Genomic DNA, 24,737 nt, shown 5'->3' with positions numbered 1-24,737 from the left:
TTTTTTCTAATCATATTTAATGATTCTTTCTAATTTATATCTAATGTTTTTAGGGTAATTTAAAATGCAATAAGACTAATATTAATTGCAATAAGACTTTGGGCAGGTTGAAATAAATGGTAATATATTTCAGATCTTACTGATTTATCAGTCCTTAAACAATCTTTCACTTAAAACAATTTATCGTTCACATTTCATGTTTACTCTTCTATTGAAAACTGATATGAAACATTTCTCTTTATTATTTTATTGCAACAATAGGTTAATATTTTATTCTGGTGTATTTCGGACTTTTTTCCTACATTTATGTACATTGTTTGATTGCTTTATTCATAATTAATGAATAAGACCAGATTAGTGGAGCGCATATTTTAGATTTTCACTTATGTACCTATTTGGCTAATACCTCTGCTAAACTGTGTATCAAAATATTAACGAGGCTTCTCCCAAACTTTGTTCAGTTGCAGAAGATTTTGAATAGCATATATTTACAGGGACATAACCCTGTTTAACAAAATGGTGGGGGTCTGCAATTGTATTGTTGGTAGTATATGAAGCTACAGACAAAAAACATTCAACTCCACTGCGAAGACACTCAGTTTTATCAGTATTATTAACATCACTTTAGTTTGAAAGAATAATACGCATTATTAAAATACTATAGGGAAGTAACGCAATAAATAAAATGAATTTCCGCCATAGTATTCTCACAGTTATATTATGTAACTATTTTTTATTTATTATTATTATTATGTAATGGATTATGTAATTTTTTTGTTTTGTTAATTCCTTTCGAATATTCTTATTTTTTCTTCCACACTTACCAGAATTAAGAATAGAGATTAATTTCAATAGAGATTTTATCCAATATTTAAAAAGCGTAAATTGGGAAATCTAGTAATCTATTTCATATTAGATTCAACATACTCTGAGATTCAAATATGTTTTCTGATAACTGATAAATTTTAATGTGTTTATCTATCTATTTACAGTTTAATGTTAAGCATAAGTGAATTACGGTGCAGCCAAAGGATGTTAGGTGCACGTTTTCTTAAGTTCTTGCACGTGAATACTTTGTATTAACTTGAAACCCACAGTGAGCAGTGGATACCTCTTTTAAATGTCAGTTTTATTGTATATTTAGAGGTAAATGCAATTTTCGATGAATTTTATTTCTGGAAAGTTGACTGAAATTTGCTTTCATTACTTTTGTGATGATGATAACTCGTCTCAGCGAGAAACAGACAGACAGTGTAAGAAAGTCAGGTTTAGCAGAATTCTGTACGATTATTAAGGTCATCTAAGCACTGCAAAAATTGTTACTTAAGACATCGAGAAAAGGTTTTTCCTTTCTCTTCCCGCTGTCATTTTTTCCATTTTATATAATTTTACGAACGTATGAATTATGCTCAAAAATATCATTCGTACAAACGTATCATTTATTTTCCAACTATACGTTAAGGATTATCATACGTATATCACGCATGAAATAAACGTAAGAATACAGTAAATCATAAAAAATGCGTGAAAATAATGCATCCTTTTATCGAAGACTTTATATTACATTGTATATTTGCTTTATTGTCTTAAAACATTTTTCATAAATAAATTGTCTTTAAAGGTGAAATGACTTTTCCCTTCAAACGTAGAGCTCTCAGCAACGAGAGGCGACCCGAAGACTTTTCATCTAGAGGACTGTAAGTTACCGATTGCGCTAGCAAGGACGCAGTAAAAGGAAGATATTTGCTCATTATAAATATTACTCATAACTTAAGCTTCAATTCTACTGCTTATTTTTGAGAAGAAGATCCAAACCCATGCAGATGTATTAATTTTAAGTTCCGAAATTATAAAAAAAATATTATTAATCCAAGGTCGTGCGCTTCATTTAAAGAGAAAAAAAATTGAGCGCTAAAAATAATACAAAGCCGTCTAATTTACGTACAGTATTCTATAGAACTGCACGTGATTAAATTTCTCTCCTGTTGTAGGTGTACGGAATATATTCTTTTAAGGACTAGCCGAATGGGGCCAAATTAAAAATTTCACACTGGTAATATAATTTTAAATAATTTCTACATTTCATTTTAATGTACACCCAATTTTACCTTTAAACGATAACTAACTATACCGCATTAAAAACATCCATGTAAAGGGCATATGAAAACGCAGAAGGCTTTTGTCACTGCAAACTAATTTACACTGAAATCAGAAAAGCAAAAGCAAAATAACTTGTTTTAAAGTAAATAAAATTAAAATATTAACTAAATTTTAATTTGGCTTTTAACCATTTGAATAAACAATTCACTTTATAAATTTATATAAACGTATACAAAATATATAAATTAAGCTTCATACAGAAAATTATATGCTACAAAATTGCTCAAACATTATATATGTATTACGTAATGTTACGTTAGATGTTTCTAAGGTGATACATAAATATAAAACATAATGTTAGTAATATTATCCTATCATTGTCACATAATATTATCCTATACATGACTGTCGGGAAATACATTTTCTCATACATCATTGACTCACGTTTATTCTTATAATGCACTTCAGCTAGCTAACGTTTGATAAGCTAAATAAGGAGTTTTGTTTGATATACTAGAATTAGGAATAGAAACATCATCGGCAGTTACACTAATGAAATTTCTTTTGGAAATTTGAATGCGCAATATCTACATTTGCAAAGTCATAACTGCATCTCAAATTCTGATCTCAAGTTGTATTTGATATTACAAAGCAATTCCTAAAAATTTCTTTCTTGAGTGTTAATATTTTTAAGAAGGGTTTTCAAATGGAGAGTTTCAGAATGCGTCGTCTAAACCGCGCTGAATCAAAATAGTTATTGAAATGGAAAACTGAAATTTTTTATAAACCGTGTGAGGTTTATCTAGTTATTTTTAACTAATACTTAATTTTAGGTTTTAGTAGCTTCTTATCACTCTCTTTTCACTCACGCTTTTCATGCCAAAATGAGGTAGCAAGCGTTTATTCAGATTAAGGTAGAAGTGCTATTTAAGCAAGAGCGTATTTACCTATTCCAGGCCACGGTGTGTCGTGATTATTAGCGATTTGATTCTGTGACGTTGAATGTTTCCAACCGTTTGGCTTGTCTTGTCGGTTTTTCTACAAACCAGCTGCGCATTAAATTATTCTGTAAGTCGTTACACTAATCTACCACATTTGAATTTGTTCAATGTTACGTATTTATGTCAAGCCAGAAGTGCTTGGCTTATATAAACTCAAGCTGGGTAATTGTTAATTCGGTGTTCGAATAAAAGCGTCATATACACCCTTTCTCTGGCTCTTTTTTGTTTCACAAGTCTAGAAGGTAATCCTTCAATAGTTCTTTTAAAGTCCATAGTATATGCTTCCAATGAAAATTAGATTTTATAACCGTTTTAAATAAAAACCATGTAAAAATGGAATTGGATAAAAGTTCCAGTGACAAACGTTTACACTTTGTGAGTCAAATTACGCGAGAATTAACGATAATTTAAAAATAACATTACAGTTTCCTATTAATAATATTAAATTAATATAAATGGTTTCCGAATTTTCCAAATGTTTTCAATATGTTTTCAAAAAAATAAGGGAAGGAGAGAGATTCGATAGCATGAGATAAATTTAAGACTTCAATCGAGAGCGATTTTAAAAACCCACAACCTGTTAAATGCAGTTTGATATAACGAAATGTGCATGCATTATGCTTGCTTTTCTATAGACACTTTACAGAATAGTTCTATTTATTGTTTCTGTGTTTGTAAACCATTTTGAAAACGTTTTGTTTGGAACTTCAGCTGTCAAACAGTTTATCCATATTCTCTAATTTGTTTAAGATAAATCTAATATTTATAGTTGAAAACAAACTTCGTCTGTCTACAAATAACAAAAGCAATTTCTTAACCCGAATTCAACTTAAACAAGAGGAAGAACATATACGTTTCCCAATTCAGCCAAAGAAAGTACTCGCATCTTCTTCCTGTTTTTACTTATAAAAATATATATATAGGCGGGGAATTTCGTTAAGCTAAAATATGATTTTGGATAAATGCTTTCATAGAAAAAACACTAATGTGCTAAACTACTTTATAACTTGCAGTAAATATCATAGCTCTTTTCTTTTAAATAATTGCAGGGCAAAATACATGAATTCTGTAAATTTTGAATTTTCCTTGAATATTTTGCATTATTGTTGGCATTTCAGATTAAACATTCGTAATTGAAATCAGCGGATTTTATATCTAAAGGGAATTTAGTTAGATTATGAACAAATATACTTTCTGAGTTTTAAAGTTTAAATTTTAAAATTTCTAAAAAAATTCCAAAAGAAATTTCTTTCCAAAGAATTATGAATGCATAGCAACATGCAACAAATTTTTATTTTAAATAATCTCACTCTGAAATCTCAAACGATATCTTGAACTAACTTTAAATCGATACAATGTCCCTATGGCTATCCTTTAATTAAAAAAATATCATAAGATTCTTTTCATTGATTTTAAAATGGTAAGAAAAAGCACTGACACGTAATTTTAAATTATCCTCTTTGGATTTCCATTTCTATTAAACCTGAGGCAAAAGATGAAATATTTAATTAACAATTTGCTGTTGCGCTTAAATTCTAATCTTATTTAATATTTGAATTGTGATTCACCAATTTTTAAATGAGAATCTTCCCTTTTCTAGTCAAATGAGAGATCTAACTTTGTCTTGCAAAAATGAAAATTATTATTGTTATTTGCAGTACACGAGACTATTACGCACGCACGTATTAGTATAATTACGATAACTGCTACTTTATATGACGCTGTGTAAAAAGTACAGCTTTCAGACAGAATTCAGATGAATTGCTAGCAGACTCGACAACATTCCTTTTCATTCGTAAATATTCAAATAAGTTAACAGTAAAGAAAAATTTATTTGCTTGTCACATTATTTAAATTAACTGCTTAATATATAATACGGAAAGTGCAGAACAGTCATGAATTTTTCCAATATTTCTTTTCAAAGAGCAATATAGTTCACACAACTTTAAAATATGCTATTCAAGCAAAAACCTAACATTTATTTTCATAATATATATGAAACGTTTTTGTTACAATTCAGCTGATTATTCTTTCTCACTCCTGCTACTGAAGTATAAAATAAATAATATTAGTTTAAGCACTGGGTTCCATTATCTTATTTAAAGCAATATATTATTTTGCAATTCGCTAGAGTAATTCAGGGAAATAATCTCACTGACGTAACCTTTTACACTCCTGTTTGATGTAGTACGTTGGTTCAGCTTAAATATAATGATTATAATTGATTTTGAAATATTCATCTCTGAAACATGTAGCACTGGTAAGTTGTTGAATATATTCGTTATTATAATTTTAATCTAATATATTTGCTACTTTTTACATACGAAAAGTAAGTGATGTTTATCTAAAGCTAAAATAAAGCTACATAAATTACCGTAATTTTTCAATTATATTTGCTTTGGCGTCGCTATAAAACTTATAAACTTCAAAGTGGCCTTTCAAATAACATTCATTTGGAAAAAAAAGAAAATACAATTTCAGTACCTAATGCAACTTTCATAGACTTACCTTTCTAGTGAGATGATTTAACTGTTTTCGTTATCACACAGACATAAGCACTATGTGCAACCTCTGGAGTGCATGGAAAGCTACTTTTATTTTGCTTTAAGTCATATAGAAACTACCTGGAAGATTTTAATATCCTCCAGCACTATTTGTCTTGAGAGTGAAATGAGTAATTTGATCATTAAAATATAAAAATGTGCAATTCTGAACAAATACACAAAACATTGCTTCACAGTTACTGATATACATTATTCTGAAATAAAATAGCATAAATATGCGTCAACATTAAAAGGTATAGTTAAGTTTAATTTCAAAACTCAAGGTTTCAAAACTAAAGATTTGTGTGAAATGATACACTTAACTCGTTTATATATTTTATGTTAAAAACATGATTTTAAGCAACATTATAAAACTCTTCTTCATTTACAGTTTTCTATAGAAGTCTTGCTTTTAACAATATTTTGAGTTTCAAATAAAATTCTTTTTGAAAGTGCTCTTTACATACTTTTTGCTGCTTTTATTATGCCATTTTCAGTTTTTCTTTTCAAGTACTACACCAAAGAAACATGTTCCTAATGAAACATTTTTAGCTACCATGCACTTCAGGAGCTTTCGGTAAAAAGAATAAAAATGTATATTACTCTTTTAAGAACAAAATATCTCTGACAATAGCAAATTTTCACACTGTTCAGAGCATGAGTCTTGAATAAATGAAGCCAACTTTATGTTCACATCACCGCTTCAGGTTAATTTACATATTTTTCTGCATATACATGACACTCAACTCATGCGATTTGAAAATTCAGGACAATAGGGAGTCCCTTGACTCATCTCCATCTCAATTTTCTTAATTGTAGGTTATTCAACCAAAAAAGTGAGAAAAATGGAACTAGTTAATTTTAAATGAAAACATGACTTAGTAGTTCTTGATAAACAGGTGTGAAATTTGCTCATTATCATTTGCAAATATATGCAAGAACGGTTCGTGACTGAAGGAAAAGCAATGTAGAAAATAAAAACTTACCTTGAGGTTGAGAAGTTCTCTCCTGCGTATTTGTGTTGAATTTTTCATTTGGATATAGATGTTTACTGAACTTAATAGTGAATTGTTTTTATTTTAATTAAGTTATTACCTTACGGGAGCTTAAAAAGTATGTAAACAAGAGAAACATGCTTAAGCGACATACTTAACAGTTAGAATAATTCTAAACTATAGCTGAAAAATTCGCATGAATAAATTTTGTATTAAAAATTATTGGAATCCAAGAGAGAAAGAATATTTGAAACGTTTTTAGAACTAAAAGGGTTTAATTTACTCCTTTGAAACTTATTTTTACTATATCTGCGGCGACGTACTTAGATTAATTAAGCATGTCTTTCATTACATAAAAATAATTAGTTATATATTAATCTTTAATTAGGTAGAGAACTTTCGAAATAAGAAATGATTTTTAATAGAAAAAAGTGTTGTTTAAATTAGACTAGTGGTTTCATTGTGTAATAAATATCAGATACGTCCTTGATTGTAAATATAACAGAATTGTTTATTTCTTGAAAATGTAAATGCTAACATACATTTTTCCTTTACATTATAGATACGAATAGCTATCGATAATTATTACATGGTTATTGAGAAAAAGTAACTAGCAATGTAACCATCCTTACTCTTTACTGCCGTTCGCTATCTTGCCTGCCGACATGAAAATTCTAACACAGAGGAAATATATTTCAATTTTTAACCTTTAACTAAAATTCGATTTTTTAAATCTGAAATACAGTCAACGTATCAAATACTCTCTTACGGAGTATTAGTAAAGTCTGCTGCATTAAAAATTTTAAAATTTCGTTTGATTTAACTTTTATCTCTAACAGCATATACAGATAACCTATATATGTAGTTTAAGCTTATAACAATTTATATATTGAGGGCTCATATTGTTTGAATTCTAGACATGTTACTCATTTTTCATTTATTAATAACCTATTTAATTTTTCTCTCGGACCTGGAGATTTGGCAAATTGAATCTCAGTGTATGCAGTAAAATTTTCCATACCTCTTTGCTTCGCTATATTAGATTTTAGTAATAATGTAATTTTACAACTATTGGTAAATACTCTGAAAAGTTAATAATTTTACAACGCTCATAAAATTTGAATACAAGTATGTAAACAATTTTCTTAATTTGTGTTTCCCTTTTCATGAAAAGCAATTCATTAAAAATCTGATGTGACAACGTATATATAATCTGCGAAATTATATTTCATTCATGTGCTCTAAAATTTTAATAAATTATTATATGAAATAAAATATAGCTTCACTTTAGCATTTTAAACTGTCTGTAAAAATGAAACATAAATTTTTATTATCTATCCATCGAATTTGAAATATTATTTATGTACGAACACAAGCCATTCTTTATTATGTAACATATTCATTAAATATCATTATATAAATTTATAAAACTTTGATGTTCACTTTAAATCTGCCTTTGACCCTTGCGTTTATTATATTTATCTCGCATACTCTTCTTTTGCTTAAAAGGAATTCACATTTGTCAGTTTGTTACTTCTTGATATATGTACTTTTCCTTGTTTCGTTTGGATTTTATTTATGCGTGTCGTTTAATAAAAATAAAATAATACTAAACCTGAAAGCTTTCAGAAAAAACAGAAACATTGATCTTCTAAATCCTGTCTCCTTGACATGTTTGTAACAACATAAAATCATTCTTTCAGTGCTGTTGATGTCATTGACCTGATAAGGATTCTTTGTGTAACGGGAGTCGACAGAATTCACCGGTGCATGCTACTTTGCTCCTGCCGCATCAGTCGCGCTGAAAGCCGGGACAAGTAGACATGGAACTTGTAGCTTTATTTTCGGTCTTTGTTTAAGCTAATACATAAGCCTAATGTTTTCAAGATTTTATGGTAGAATCGTTCATCAAAGAATTATCATTCATAAAACTCAATCGGGGCTTATTTTTTACATTGTGAGAAAAATGAGAGTTTAAAAAAAATTATGCGAGATATTTTACGATTTTGATCCTTTGCAGATTTACAGTGTCCTGAAATATATTTTATAATTTTATATCATTTCAAACTGTTTCCTTGAATTTATTTTATTTTATGAATGTTTTAATTTTAAGTAAAAATATTTTTGACAAAATACCTTAAATATTTCGAAAAATAGAAGGTTAACCCACTGAACATTTATTTATCTTGATATTACCTTTATATCTGCTTATATTGTTCTTCTAAGTAGTAGACTCCTATGAAATATGAAGCAAAATATATTATTTGAAACATTTAATGTGTTGTTTGGTTTACGATTGTATTACAGATAGGCAAATCATTTTCAAATTTTGAAAGGAACGGAGATATGTGTATACAATCAGGTACTAAATTTAGTAATTTAGACATCTCCAATGATTACTTTACTTGCTAATGAAATTTATTTTATATATATTATAATCTATTATCAATTTCTTTTTAATGTTATTTAGAAACATTTAACATTTAATCGTTTCAGAAATGATTTAAATATTTTTCATCTCAAACATTAAACAATTCTCTGTTTAATAACTTGAAAGTAATAAACGTAAGCAAAATTATTTAATTTTTTTACTTTAGTTCACACCTCATCCACATTATATGTAACTCATATATTTATTTCTTACTCATCTTCTTTATATGTATCTCATATATGATTACTCCTTACTCATCTGTGTTATAAGCAATTGATTTAAATATGAAATTGGAAAAGTGGAAAATTGATCATTATTAAAAACTCTCTAAATGTAAATATCAGTCTTCATATAAAACTGAAAAAAAAAGTTGAAAAAGAACTTATTTAAAACACGGGTAAACTTTAATAGACTCAGCCTTTGTTTATTTTGTTTATTTGGTCGGGACACAAAGATGCCTTCTGGCTGCAAACGCACAATGCTTAATAATGCATTCCAAAAAACATTATATGAGCTAATGTGCTTTAATTCTTGATGAAAATGATGCATGTTGTAATAAATTAATGCATCAGTTGTAATGCAGTGTACTTCAGAGGACAAAACAGCAGAACATTCTAAAAATTGCTTCGAGTTTCACGAAATGAACTTTTTCAAAGCAAAATGAAAAGTCAGAATACTGGAAATGGTGAGTGGCATTGGAGCAAAGTGCAAGCACGTTGGCAAGAGAGAGAACAACGCAGTCAGCACCTCCCAGAAGTGGCTAGAGGCAAACTGACAAGTAACATCTTTTGGATTCCAAATGGGATGAGGCGCAGGAAAAAAAGAGCGCGGCAGGACAGGTAAGAATAGAAATGCTGCACAATGTTATCATTTTCCTCCGACATGAATGTGGAGTTACCCATCCTAGATATCTGCAACTGGCAGACGCATCAGAGCGAAGGGGAGGGAAGCATCAGGATTGTGCAACAACTCCCCTCCCTCCCAGAAATATAACGGGAATAGAGCAAGTTTCCTCTATTGCTTGCAAGCCGTATGCCATTTGTGCCTAAGAACTACATTAGAATAAACTCGTTCTTATTTGAGGTATCTTATACTATCTGTATATTTCATTAGACTTTGTTTGTGAGTTTTATGCTAAGTTGCTATCTTTACAAATGCCCTGATATGTTTAAAAAGCCAAGGTATGATGTAACTGATTACTTAAACGGCAGATTTGTGTGTATTTAAAATTATTCTTTAGTTTTAGATTTTTTTATTTCACTCAATTTTTAATTTCAAGAAAAAGACATTAATTTTTGTTAATATCTTGAAACTATGTACTTCTTTTTTATTATTTAACAAGACATCGTAATCAATAATTTGTATGAACTTCCAGTTTCCTTCATAATCTGTTATTCACGCAAAAGTAGACATAATGCTCAATGTAAAATCTATGTTTTTCTGCTAAGTTTTATCTAAATATATTGGTAATGTCATCGTAGTAAACTTTTTGACTAACATTTCACACCTTATTATTGTTCTAATTTTAATAAAAAATTTTCTGTTCGTAGGTAAACGCTTAGATTGTTAGACAATACGGGGTCCTGGATTAATTTACTCAAATATGATGCCCTGGATCATGCGATTTTAAATATAAATTTCCAACAATGTATTTATTCAAATATTTCATCATTATAGAACAATTTAATATTTCCTCTTGAAAAAAAATTATTTTCTTTTAACTAGCTCAATTTTGTTTACAGTTTTTTTTTTTATTTAAATGCAAATGATTTTATTTGGAAAATGACAAATTTCAGTTTAAAAATCTCAGTAAAACGAATGAGTTACATTTAAATATTTTAAAATGCAGTTTTTAATTCTTATACAAATCATGATATCATTAACAGCACAAAATATGACACTATAGTTTTACTAAATAACATAAAACTTTGATTAATGTGTGTGATGTTTCTTAGCTTTTTACATATATACGTTTATTAAAAACGTTTCCTTCTTTGTCTAGAAAAAAAACTTAGTTGCTATATTTTCCTTAAAAATTTTAGGCCCACCAGCGGCCGAGCGGTAATGTCGCTGAACACTGGTAGTTCGGTCCGAGGTTCGAATCCCGCGAACGGGCTGGCTGCATGGGTGTTTTCGTGGTTTTCCCCATGTGTAACGTGTATACGAGCCAGTTTCCCTTAGAAAGTCCTCCACGAAAGGCATCCCTCCCCTTAGGCAGATAGCCCTAGTGTGCTTTGCCATAATTAAATACACCAACACACCTTAAAAATTTTAGCTTCAGTGTTTACTGTGAACGATATTAAATTATAATACTCATATATTAATAATATTATTATGTGCAAGCACATATAATAATATTTTTTAAATTTGTAATTTTTGTAAGAATTACACCATTTTTAATTCAAGCATCGTTTATTATTTATTTATGTGTCACTTTACATAAAAAGGAAGTAAACGTTTATGAATTTTATCATTTTATTTAAAACAGATTAGCGATAATTGCGAGAACAAGTATTTGTTTTTTCCATTGTTAAAACTGTTTGCTGAATAGTTTAAACTTTTAAAGTATTTTAACATTTTTGGAACTATATTACCCCGTTTTATCTGAAACACACGTACGTTCCTTCACCTATTAAGGTTATAAAATAGAAGTATTCATTCATAATGATCTAACCTAGTAAAGCATAGCATAATAAGGTATGTAGAAATTTTATTTGGTATTTCTGAAGACTTGAAAAAAAAGTCTTTTTTTTTTTTTTTGGTCTCATTTATACATTGGACACATTTTTTACAATGAAACTCCCTAAACTAGTATCCCCTGAAATAATTTCTCTTATTAATTATGAAATACAAAGAGTGCTCTTATTCCTTTTATTAATTCTTGAATCTTATTACAAATTTTAACCATTTCTGTATTTTTTTAGTTACTTCATAAAATAAATATTAAACTATTGTAATTATCTGTAAAATAATTTTTTCCTTACTCAGAATAACGACCAGAAGAAAATTCTAGCCATGGCGAATGCTTTGAGAAATCTCGATATCTAAGCATTTTTCTTTAGTTACATTACGTTTGCAAATGGGTAGCACTAAACAATAGCTTATCATTTTTATCGAAGTTAAAAGAATGTATAAATCTTCCACCGCAGAAAAGAATATTGGAAATGAATTATGAAAAAATATGAATTGAAATTATGTTAATAAGGCAAATAAATTAAACATTTAAATATCTTTAGAAAATCTGTACATAGAAATTTGTTAAAAGCTTGCGTGTGACAAGTATCAAAATATGATCATTAAAATTAGCAATAAATTATTTAACATTAATTTCATGTTTATTTTTAAAGTAATTCAGTAGTACTCATAGGAGGTTTTACCAATTCTGCCGCTTCAAAGAGAGTAGTTTTGCAGAATGTTATTTTATTTGTTCAAAATCTCATACTGAAATAGGTTAAAAGTTTGCAATCTCGAAGTTAGAAGAAAAATGTCTCATACATTCCCGAAAGAGCCCAGTGAAACATTTTGCCGAAATTAAATATAGACATAAAATTCAAAAGCTGCCTTTGATATTTGGGAAAAAAGAACATACTGAAGAGTATCATGTTCATCTGCTTATAATTAATAAAATAAATAAAGCAATATACTTCACTAATGAATATGAAACTTTCATTGCAGCTCTGTTTTTTCTCTAGGGTGTAAATACCTCTAGATTAAGATTAAGATCATCCTTTTCATTTTGTAGGTATCAACTACACAAGAGTTTTTTCCTATATCTCTAGTAAGGCCGGAGGCCGCTCACGTTTAGTTAAAATAAGTTAGGGTGCATTAGCACCGCGCCCGCAGGCGAAAATGGTCGAGTTGGCAACTCATACGGGAGGAAATTCTTTATATATGAATTAAATCAAGTAAATAGCTCTATTACGATGTAAGTCAAAATATACCCTCTGCTCCCCTTTTAAAAATTGGTAACTAGATTTCAACTTATGTAACCGAAAGTCCTTAAAGTCTGAATTGCATTGTTAATTCGCTTTAAATACATTGGTGCACATCAAAAGTTGTCTTATTTGCCTTAGCCAAGGGCATGGGTTCGAATCCTGGTGAAGACATGACTGTATATAAATGTATAGTGACTTGGAGGTACTTAAAATACTCACGAACTGAGAGTTCTGTCAAGAGATTGCGATAAGGGAATAGGTGTAGGAGATCCATTCTAAGATTAATCCCCCGGGAGGGGGGAGGAGTTCTCCGTCAAAACTGAGACGGACTATAATACAATAGCTCTCAGTTTTACTTTGATTTTAGATTATTCTTTGCTCTGGCTTAATACAACAGCCCCTATGCTACAGTCCTAATAGACCGGGCTGCCTATGAGCGGCGCAAACAGTGCCGACAATGGGAAATTTAGATGTTTCTATTTTCTGTCCTTACTATATCATAAAATACAAATACACCAAATATAATAAGTGGAAACTGTGATTCATAAACGAGAAATTATACAATGAATGTATATGGAAAATAAAGTAAGTGCATCTGAAAACTGAAAACAAGATGAATACTTCAGACAAGGTGATCATACATTGCGATAAAATAAAAGAATTGCTTTTGGCCCATTTCGATGAGAGATAGCTCTAAACAAAAATCTCGAATTAAATACTCTTTATCTTCTCTTCTCTTACATCTGTCTTACACCTCTTCTCTTCTTTAACTCTTTACTCATTATACATTTTATTGCTATTATGTATGTGGAAATCTTATTGCAAATACAAATAAAAATACTTTTATTGTATATTTATATATACCTTTCAAGTTTTATACATTATAGATGAGCCTAATATAATTATTATTCAATATTTCACTACATTAAAGCTTCTGATAGAAGAGCAGAATATTCATAAAAATTTTATTGCGCTATTAAGAGCAGATGAAACTGATACTTCTTGTAAATAATATTTAATGTTCTGTGAAAATAAATATCTTACCTTTGAATTTAGCAACAAATGGCACCAAACTAGGGCTAAGCTATTAAAAAATGAATGAAAGATTACGTTACCTGAGTTGTTCTCGGGAAACGCTTAAGAACCAAAGTATAGCATAAAATGAAAAATTATTTCTGAGTATTCTCATTTAAAAATCAGTATTAAAATGATAATCTTTTTTCTATATGTTATTTAAACTATAACTTTTTATGACATTAATTTAAGTACCATATACGAATTCAAATACTTCTATAGAAATTAATGAAGTTTTCTGTAAAGTCGATTTTATATATTTATAGTTGCTAGGAATCAAAAGTCTCTTCGATAGGTGGGGTCAGGACATTTAAAAGAAAGCGCAATTTGTTTAAAAATACGGATTTCTTATCGTAAAAGAAAATAAAAAGAAAATCTGTCGAATAGCAAATACAGAATTAAGCAAATTCTTGCGGTTGAAGAGAAATTCAGAAGACCGACAGAATTTTTCCAAGTCATACTTGAAATAACATTCATATATGTATCTGTAGGAAATATTTATTTAAGGAGTCAATTTTAAGATTCTGCCTCAAATTTTCATTTCAAATGGTTAAGTAAGTATTATTATTTTATAATTGCTTTTATGCATCATCTTAATTATCGTAAAATTTTACTTTATAAAGGTACAAATTATAAGAAAAATTCAGCAGAACGGGATTGAAATTGTTTGGTCTGATTTGTAAATCTACATTTTGATTAAATTTAACTTCTTGAAATTTTTTGTTAAAAAGGAAACATTCTATGTTAAGAATCAGGGAACGAAACATTTTGAAAAGATATCAGATTTAAACTCATGAACGTAACCAGAATAATATAAATATATATGGAATAAATTTAGTTATGAGCATTGAATGTATGTAATATTTTTTTAGCTTGTTAATCGTAAGTATTTCATGGACTGGCAGGGAAATATAGCGCACGGCAGCATACATAAAATGTTCAAAGACATTCAATGTTTAGAGCAGATGCATAGAAATGCCTTGAAATTTGGTAGGATACAAGCTTGCAAATTTCATAACAAAAAAGGGTATCGTTATGACCTAACTACCCAGCTCAGAAGTATTTACAATATAAGGAAGTGTGTCATACGATTCTATGTCAAGTATATAGGAAAGATTGAATTAATAATTTTTTATGTCTGCTTTAAGTATGTTTGAAAATAAACCATATTTAAACCTCCCGATACTTTGATTAATTATGTTTCTGCACCATAACACGTATAATTTTTATCGTTAATTTTTCCGATATCTTTTCTTAATAAAATTTCTCTTTACGAATGAATTATCTTTAAATGATAGCTAAATATTTTAAAAATTAAAGCAGTGTTTTTCTCGAATCGTTTTTGCAAATTTTTTTGAATTTTTAAAAAATTAAAATTTAAGTTATTTAGTTGAGATCTATGTAATTACAGAATGACTGCAAAAAATAATAGTTTACATTTGAACCATTCCAGATGTTTTGATTAGATTTCCTCGAGCAATAATTCAAATTTCTTAAAATCTAGTTTAGCAATGCAGACTGTCATTTTTGTATCAGCGGAACAAAATCACAATTCTGATTTGAAGAAAATGCAATTTTAAGTCTTTATACTTTGAATCGCGAATAATAGAAATGTGCAAATGTGTTTGTTGTGAGTTTCATCTCGAATACTTGAAGAGTGACCAAATTTCAAGTCATCTTGGGAACACTGTAGCACCTGCTGTATTAATTAAAGAGAAAACAAAGAAACAAAGTAGCCTGTCTTACCTCTTCTTCGGTACAGGTGTGCACCGAATCCATGCTTTGGCTCAAAGTCAGCGGACTGTTGTTGCTGCTTGGCGTTGACATTCCTTCCCAACTCATATAAAAATGATTCTTAAAATAAAGGGGCTAAAATAAAAATGTTGTCTTCGATAAAAATTATCAGATTTTGCCTAACTCTTCTACCACGTGCCTCTTCGTGTCGAAGGATGTGCTGCGGCGCTGTGTCTACCTGAAGTGTACGGCGCAGAACTACGGGAAGTTCTTGGTGGTGTATGGAATGATAAAGCCTTCTCTCGCTCTCTTTCGCTCCTCGTATTCGGTAGACACATCCTCGAACTTGTTCCATTTTTGGCGATGATTCGCTTAAGAACCGATCTCTCTTGGCTTCTGTTTGGCGAGAGAAAAACTGTGATACGTGTGCCGGAGACCACAGCGACTTTCCTGATGAAAATATTTTCCCCACGGATTCTATTTTTTTATTAATATCTTTAAAGCTAGCGCACTTTCCGCGTGTATGATCAATTTCCAATAACATTCCGTTGCAGATCTTAGTTTCTGAAGCGCTTTGTAATAATAAGAAGAAATATTTTTTATCTTAAGTGAGGCAATGCTAAAGTTATATACTTCAGAAACCCATATTTAAGTGATGATTTTTCTGACATGTTTGTCTCATATTTACCTTAGGAAGCTGCCAAATCACCAAAGATCTAAATAATCAGTTTGTTGCGTTTTGCAAATTTAGTTTGAAACGGAATTATGAAAGTCTAAAAACTGTGTTCGTATTCCTTTCCTCTCAATTGAAACTAAGACAAAATTATTAGGTAAATATGTTTTCGACTGTGTTCGTTTCCTACACATTAGCGTTTAAAAAGAATATTTCTGAAACTTTATGTAAAATCTAGCATGAATGATCAGACCAATACGATAAATTAATTTAAAGTTTTTATACTTACAGTTCGTTAACTGGTTCAGTAGGACGGGAGAAATTCACGATTTTAAAAATTCATGTACATTATATAAGATCTTAAACACACTGATAAATATCTGACTTCCACAAAACCTGCAGCAAGGATGAATGTATGCCGAGGTCCAAGCTACTCAATAATTGAAAGAAATCGACCTCATATGGAAGTAGGTGAGTATTACGATAAATAATATTTGTTACTGCACACTGAACAAATATATTTGAAGGAGTTCTAAGTTACTTTAACTTTCTCAAAGTTAGGATTACATGTGCTTGCCTTTTTATCTGATAATTACTAATATTTCAATTTAATATATTTTAAGATCATACATAAGAATTCAATGTGCAGTCATTTCCAGAAGTATACACATTAATATAGTCACTATTGCTTGCATACTCAAGTTTCATAATACTAAAAAAAAGGATCATTTCTTTCTTCTTAAATCTTCGAATTATTTACTATCAGTGATATTCCTGAGTATTTTACTATAATTCAGTAATAATGAATTATGTATACTACAATACAGTGTTTGTAACTAGAATCCCCAAAATAAGCGGAATGGTATCTCATTCCGTAATTTAGCATAATTAGGCTTAATCATGAATATTGTTGCTTCTTTCAGATCAGTGATACTTTTCCTTTTTCATAATCTATTCGTATTTAAACTAGTTAAATTAATCAGAAAATCTAACCCATACGATTATAAGTTCACGAAAATGGCTTAAAATATATGCGACTCAGGAGAAGTAAATGACATGTTTAAGAAGCTCATTCATCTTTGAATATAATGTAATGATCATTAGTTAATAAAAGTAATGTGCTCAGAGTTTTATAATAAAAATCCTAATTAAGCTAACTTACGGAATGAGATATAGTTATAAAGTCAGCCTTCTGATAATAATATACATAGGGTAGAAACGTATTAATATCTACATAGCTTCTTTCACAGCAGTACAGAAATATAACCTTAAAATATTCTAAATCTACTTTTCAATCAAATTTCAATATAAACGCACTTGCATTCATTCCTATGTAATACATTTTTTCCGTTTTACATTTATCATTCATTTGAAAACCATTTTATAGTATTAGGTATATTATAAAAATCTTCTAATATTTATATACCATTAGCGAGTGATATATGTAAATTATGAATGAAAGTTTGAAGATCATTCTAGAATTTAATTCATATGCAATATTCTTAAAATTTGACACAATATATAAAATTTCTGTGTTTATAGAGCAAATAAAATATTATTAATTTATAAAATTCAAGAGAGCTCGAGAAAAGATTTTAAAGTCACTAAATTTAAATAAATTCCAACTCAATTAAGTTTCTTGAGAAATTTACGGTTTAAAAATAGTCAAATATAGATAAATAAATGTTAATCTAGAGAAAAATTAATTGTATTATCAAAAACTGTAGCTTTTGCACAGATACGCAACACACTGAGCGCTTAACTATGTTACTTTTTACAAGGATACATTTGCAGTTAATTAATTCCATTTTGAAAGGCCATTCCACTTGGAGGTAAAATTATTTGAATAAAATTTATTCACTCTGTTTTATTTTCTAAACACAATAAATCAAAGATCTTGATATTTCTGTTTATCTGTTAGTTATATATGACAGTCTTTATGTACATTATATATGAGTTGGAAAAGCATGATGAAGAAGTGATAGCTCTGAAAGAAATCAAGAGAAGAATTTATTTAAATATAGTTAAGAAAATATTCTAATAAATGATGTAACCGCTCCATCAAAGTATCAGTAGCTTATATATTTTCTGGATTTTAGCTACTTATTTCATAAATGGAATAGGGTGTATGTGTATCAGAAGGTTTTTATCTTGAGACCATACATAAACAAAATTATGAATTAATTTTTCTGAAATACTTAGACTATACTAGACTTAGACTGTTAATTTTTAGTACTACTAGATTAAACTATTAATTTTAATAGACTTAAACTATTAGTTTTTAGAGACTTAGGCTATGATTTTTTTTTACTTAGATTTAAATTTTAAATTTATGAAATACCTAGACTTAAGACCGAAGAAAATTACTAATTAATGAATATCGTTATATTTAAAACAGTAATTCACAATCAGATACTAACAGGCTTCAACATTAGCAAAATTTAGCATAGAAACTGATAGTATTCATTACTTCTTGTACGACTGTCATCAGTTATATGTGTGTGGTATGAATCTTTATATTATATCCTTAGGCAATACTAATACAAGCGCGCTCATTCATAGAGCAAAAAATAGTCATAAAATTTCTGTTAGAATTTCATCACGTAAGTTCCTTCAACATTTTGAATAGGGGATGCTTTATTGAGTGATGAGTTTCTTTTATTTCAAACCTTAAGAATCAGATGGTTTATTTTATTAATTGTGTTGTTTTTCAGTGACCTGTCACTTTCTGCCGTTCATCAAAAATAGCCGAATAAATCGGTCTTTTAGCATTTTCCTCACCAGAATCATTGCCCAGGACGCATCACAGGGCTTAGACCAATATCACATTCACACTGAAAGAAGAAAGGCTACATACATGCAACAGTTTTACGTTAGTGTGGGATCTATAATCTTGATTTCAGATCACCATTTTGTCAAACTACGATACAATCTTGTTTGATCATTTAATTACATCTAAGTATGTATGATTAAACAGCATGCAATAATTTTCTGGATATGTGATCATATGATACAATTTAAGGGCCTTTAGGGGAGAAGTATATTAATGGTATATTAATGGCCTTTAGGAGAGACTTAATAAATGATAATGTATGGGAAAAGATTATGTAAGTATTCTCATCATAAATTAGCAAAGCTTAGGAATAATTAATTGCTACACAAGAATGATGAAGTTGAAGGCTAAGAGTGACTTGTTAGAATGACAAGTTATGTTTCAAAATCGAGCAATTTCCTTTCATTTCATTTATGTATGGAACTTTTATGTAAATAAATATGATTGTATTTGCGCAAAAAGCTAACAATTCATAAATAAAAATGAAGAACATTTTGCTAATTAATCCCTTGCTTAAGTCTTATTTTATATTATTGTCGTATATTAATGGTTTTATTGTTATAAGTTCGTAAAAATCAATTGAATCATTTGAAGTCAAAAGCTTTATTGCACTAAAAATTTCTGTCAGCGAATCAGTGCAAAATTTTATGCAAAGTTAATTGGTTCTCAAAATATAAGCCATTAATTAGTTTGAGTAGTGAAACGAATTTCAAAAATCAATTTATTATGTTACTTTAAAATCCTTTTAAATTTATAATTCTTGAAATTAATATGTACAAATAGGCCCACCAGTGGCCGAGCGGTAAAGTCGCTGTACACTGGTAGTTCGGTTCGAGATTCGAATCCCGCGACCTGGCTGGCTGCATGGGTGTTTTCGTGGTTTTCCCCATGTGTAACGTGTATACGAGCCAGTATGCCATAGAAAGTCCTCCACGAAGGCATTTCTTCCCTTAGGCAGGTAGCCCTAGTGTGCTTTGCCATAATTAAATACACCACAACACATGTACAAATAGGTGAGGATAAATTTTTCTGATTTCTTTTAGATTAGATTTTTCAATTGGCTGCTGTATTAAATTATATTTAATTTTTTGCGTTATTGTAAATTTAAGCCATAAAAACTACTTTAAATAAATGAAAGGCTTCTTATTATTCCCATTTTTCCGATGCTGGATGAAGGTTATTATTAATTATATAGGAATGATTTAAAATAATTAATAATTATTTAGAATTATTGTTTAGAAATAAATTTCTTTTAATTCTGTGTACAGTTGAAGTAAACCTTCAAGTTAAACCAGCTATATCGCATAGGTAATTTCTAACAATATTTTAAAACAAGCTCAGCAATTTATAAACTAAGGGATGTTTTTGGAAAGTAAAAACATTTCAAATGTTTTCCAAAATAAAGCAACAAATGAAGTGATCTATTAATTCGAAGTTTTTAAAATTATTTTCAAGACGTTTTCAAATAGTTAGAAACACTTTTTTTTTTCTAGATCGCTATTCATGACTATGGGCAATATGACCCTTGCGAGCTGGTAACTAGATATTTTGTGGCAATAAAGCCAGAAAATAAATGCATCTCAAAAGCTATTTTCAAAACATACTATCACAATTTAAACATTAAGACATTCAAATCCCTGATTCAAGGAAAAGTTCTATGAATGATATTTGTTTCTTCCGTATATGCCAAATACTCCGTATTCTATTATTTAACTTAGGGATTTAAGTAAGCTTTCATAAAATTCTCTTGTCAAAACACGACGCGTTATAATTTGCATGTAATCACTTCAAATTTAGAGAAAACTAAATATATTTTAAATTTCAAAATTTCACTTTTAAATCTTTATAAAGACTGTTCTTATGCTTTCATTTCCTTGTAAATCTAATTTACATAAAACGTAAAAGGTTATTGTACGTCAGTAGTTATGTTGTTAAGAGGTTTGGAAAAATATTCGTTGCTTTAACTGCGCTTACATGTGAGGAACATTGCTGCATTTGTTACAAGCACCAGTAAAGAATTATATATGTCAGTTACAGCCAGGGCAATGTACAGACTGACAGCTGAAAATTCAAAATATGATCTTTAAGTAATGCTAAAGTGTTTCTGACATTTCAGATGTAATTACTACGTGCATAAGCTTTCGGTAGAGGAAGTGAAGAATGTGATTAAATTTAATTCTGTCTTCCTTCTTATATATACAATGCCTGCACAAAGGAATAATATTGTCTCAAATATTAACAATAGAACTTTTTCTTATCTAGCACAGGCATAAGCAGCAGCAACTGTTTAAGCTCTCGCACATCAATAACAGGTCGCTTTTCATGTTTACTGCAGGGTCAAAGAGCCAAATTATAAAACGGAAACGAAAGAGAAGTATTCAGTTTGTATGCCGCGTTGTAAAGTGTTAAGATTTGTGGTTACAGTGCAGATATAATTTCGCTTGAGGTTTAAAAATCATGTAAGAGAACGATATTATCCTAACTAAATACCAATTACGGCGATTACATTCTGCAATTTGAAGCATCTATCCTACATTTTCACAAATTTGTTCAAGTTCTTCTCATTTTTGTTCTTCTACGATGAAATAAATGCATGGCCATTTTACGTGCTAATGGAAGGAACGAGTTTCTTTAGCTACCCCGTTCATCAGATCCGCTACTCTGCAATTTCTTTCTTTAAGAGTTTATTAGAGACAACATTTATATATTGCCACTGTCTATAATCCTCCAGCAGCCTTGTATTCAGATAATAAATGCACTAGAGGCTGACATGAAACATTGAATTTGGGATGAATTTGATTACCACAACGATATGTGTCGCGTAAAACAGCGTGTGCTGAAATTTAAAAACTGTCATCAACATATGCGAAACTGGATAGCTGCCGCCATTGGTGTACATTATGCCGCCATACAGTGAGACATATGTTTTTTCATTAAATTGTAAAGTCACACCATTTTTATGCATGTCGTGTATAGTACATCGTATTGTATATCATTATATACTGTACTATTTATTTAAATACACTTGCCATACAACTTATGTTTAGGCGCCTATATTTCAGACTGTTTAATAAAATTACTCCACCAATAATTGCTTCCTGTTTTAAAAAGTCTTAAGAAGCGATATTCACACTCTTCAGGGGCTTCTTTCATACAAATTTATACAATACAATAATAAATACAAATTAATTTCATACAATAAATTTCATACAAATAAATACAAATTTATAGAAAACTGATTACCGCAGTTTCAGATCCCAGTTAATGGGCTAAAAAATGAGTTATTCAACATTCGATTATTTAAGGGGTAAAAAGAAATCATATGGCTTTACCTTCGACTTCCCTTATTCATATTTAAAGTCCGTTTTATTCCTTTCTCATATTTCTGTCTCGTTTTTCAGTGAATAAATGTTTGTCAATTAAATTTTTGCTTCGGTTTTAGATTATTCATGAGACTTAATTTATTGAAATGGATTTTCTTTGTTTCAGTGCAAATTAGTAACTATAAAATTTCTATATAAGTCAATAATGTGCAAGAAAAACATTTAGGATAAAAATGTGTTTTATCATTATTAGACGTAAATACGTACTTTATTTGTTTGTATACCGAAATCAGTTAGATTAAGCTTAAATTGCCATTACAAATATTAGAGAGTTCTTCGGTTTATACAGCATAACGTTTCTAGTATATTTGTATTTTTACATTTATTGCCTTATTTCTTCATTGAAAGTAAAGCATCCAAAACGTTTGCATACATTTTATTTATGGGGGTAAAGTTTGTAGAGACTAACATGCTTTTCGGAGCGAGAAACGGGAATAAACAACTATATTCTCGATTATGCCACCATACAGTGAGACATATTTTTTTCATTAAATTGTAAAGCCACACCATTTTTATGCATGTCGTGTATAGTACATCGTATTGTAGGTTCTTTCAATGCTAGTTTGAGGTACTAACTTTTTACACTACAAGAGAAGGCATGTGTAAATAAGATGATTTCTTTATACGTTTAAATTTTTCACTTTCTTGCAACCTATATTAAATTCTAGTGAGAGTATTACAGCTGGAGGATGTCTTCGGCGCTTTCGGGAGTTAGTTTCTAGGTCTAGTTGAACACTGTTTTGTCAGCCATTTTAGGATCAAAGGTATTTTAATGTAGACTACAAGGTATTTTTCCCGCCTTCTTAGCATGCCTTCGTAGTTCAGTGGTCTGCATGCAGGTCGCGTATTCCAGAGATCTGTGGTTCGATTCCCGGCGAAGGCGTTGCTCATTTTTCATCTTTTCTGCTTCGAAAAATGATTCTAATGTCTCTACAAGACTACTGTAATTCTTCTAGGTTCCTACTTGATTTGGTGGATAGATTTATAAACTAGAGACTATGGTCAGCGAATGTGTATTTGTTTACAAATTAACGAATTTTCAAATTTTGTTCTGTGCATTACTTTATTAGATCACGATCTGTGGTTCAAATAAATTTTTAATTATTATTATTTAATTACTTGTAAGATCTTCATTCTTGTACTTGTAATACTTGTAAGTACTTCATCCTGTATGTCATTCTTTGACACTTACGCAGGCTAGGATGAGCCGTTAGATTTAAAACAGTTCTTACACATACAACGCAACCTAACCATTGCATAATTACAAGTAGGAGTGTAGTTAGTGGGATTAAAGTAATGGATTAATATATATTCAGTAAGAGTGGTAGTATGACAATTGTTTATCAAATACGTCTCTTCAGACCACTGAATTCAAAATGAAAAAGAAATGAAAAAAATAAATATCAGTATCGAAAATAGAAATCTGCCAACAGGTTCGTAGAAACTGATACCTCAATAAATGTTAAGTTTAATTTTGGAGTTAAATTAAGATATTTCTTTACAAGGAATAAATTACCTACAAAGAAGCTGTTTTCTTTGTTCCTCAAAGTAGAAATATTAACATAAAATTGAATTCTAAACAGAAATACGTAAATTGAATATTTGCATTGCTAAAAGGTATCGAAGCTGCAGGCAAAGGAAGGCAAGATGATTTTATTTAAAGAAGATATTTAAATATCTATGGTAATCTAAATAATATACAAAACTGAAGTTAATAGATTGTTGAATCTTTTTGCTTGTGGTAACTCGTGATACTAAATTTAATTAAAGCATGCCATGTATTTTATTTCTTAATATGAAAAAATTTATTGAATGGGAATGCGTGGTTTTACCCCCAGGTGAAAAGTTAATACCAGGCATTTTCTCACACAAAGCCCTCCAAAAAGGGTTCATTTTTGACGTAGGCATGCACTTCCGATGTTCACCTCGAGGGCTTTGAACGTAATTAAATATCTAAATACTGTTGCGAAGAAACCCTAATTTTTTCTCTTATCAAAGAAAAGAAGAAATTATAAACATTCTGTATTTCCTTGAA

At 29.6% G+C, this 24,737-nt stretch overlaps 1 protein-coding gene and 1 long non-coding RNA gene across 3 annotated transcripts in view; one reads left to right on the top strand and one right to left on the bottom strand.

Annotated features, from left to right (window-relative positions):
* LOC118196685 (protein couch potato-like) overlaps positions 1-16,091 on the bottom strand; it is a 460,571-nt gene extending 444,480 nt beyond the window's left edge. For both annotated transcript variants that reach the window (XM_085808518.1, XM_085808519.1), the window contains exon 1: positions 15,826-16,091. In XM_085808518.1, coding sequence (XP_085664644.1) covers positions 15,826-15,921 — 96 coding nt within the window. In that variant the 5' untranslated portion in view covers positions 15,922-16,091. The remainder of the gene's footprint in view (positions 1-15,825) is intronic.
* The window catches only part of LOC146993418 (uncharacterized), a 403,725-nt gene that overhangs the window by 159,709 nt on the left and 219,279 nt on the right, over positions 1-24,737 (top strand). The gene's annotated exons all lie outside the window — the stretch shown is intronic.

This window comes from Stegodyphus dumicola, chromosome X1, assembly GCF_044657685.1.
Source record: "Stegodyphus dumicola isolate Sdum_Otavi_A_Nest chromosome X1, ASM4465768v1".
Taxonomy (NCBI): Eukaryota; Metazoa; Arthropoda; class Arachnida; order Araneae; family Eresidae; genus Stegodyphus; species Stegodyphus dumicola.
The sequence above is the reverse complement of the archived record's forward strand: the minus strand, read 5'-3'. Positions and strand labels throughout refer to the sequence as shown.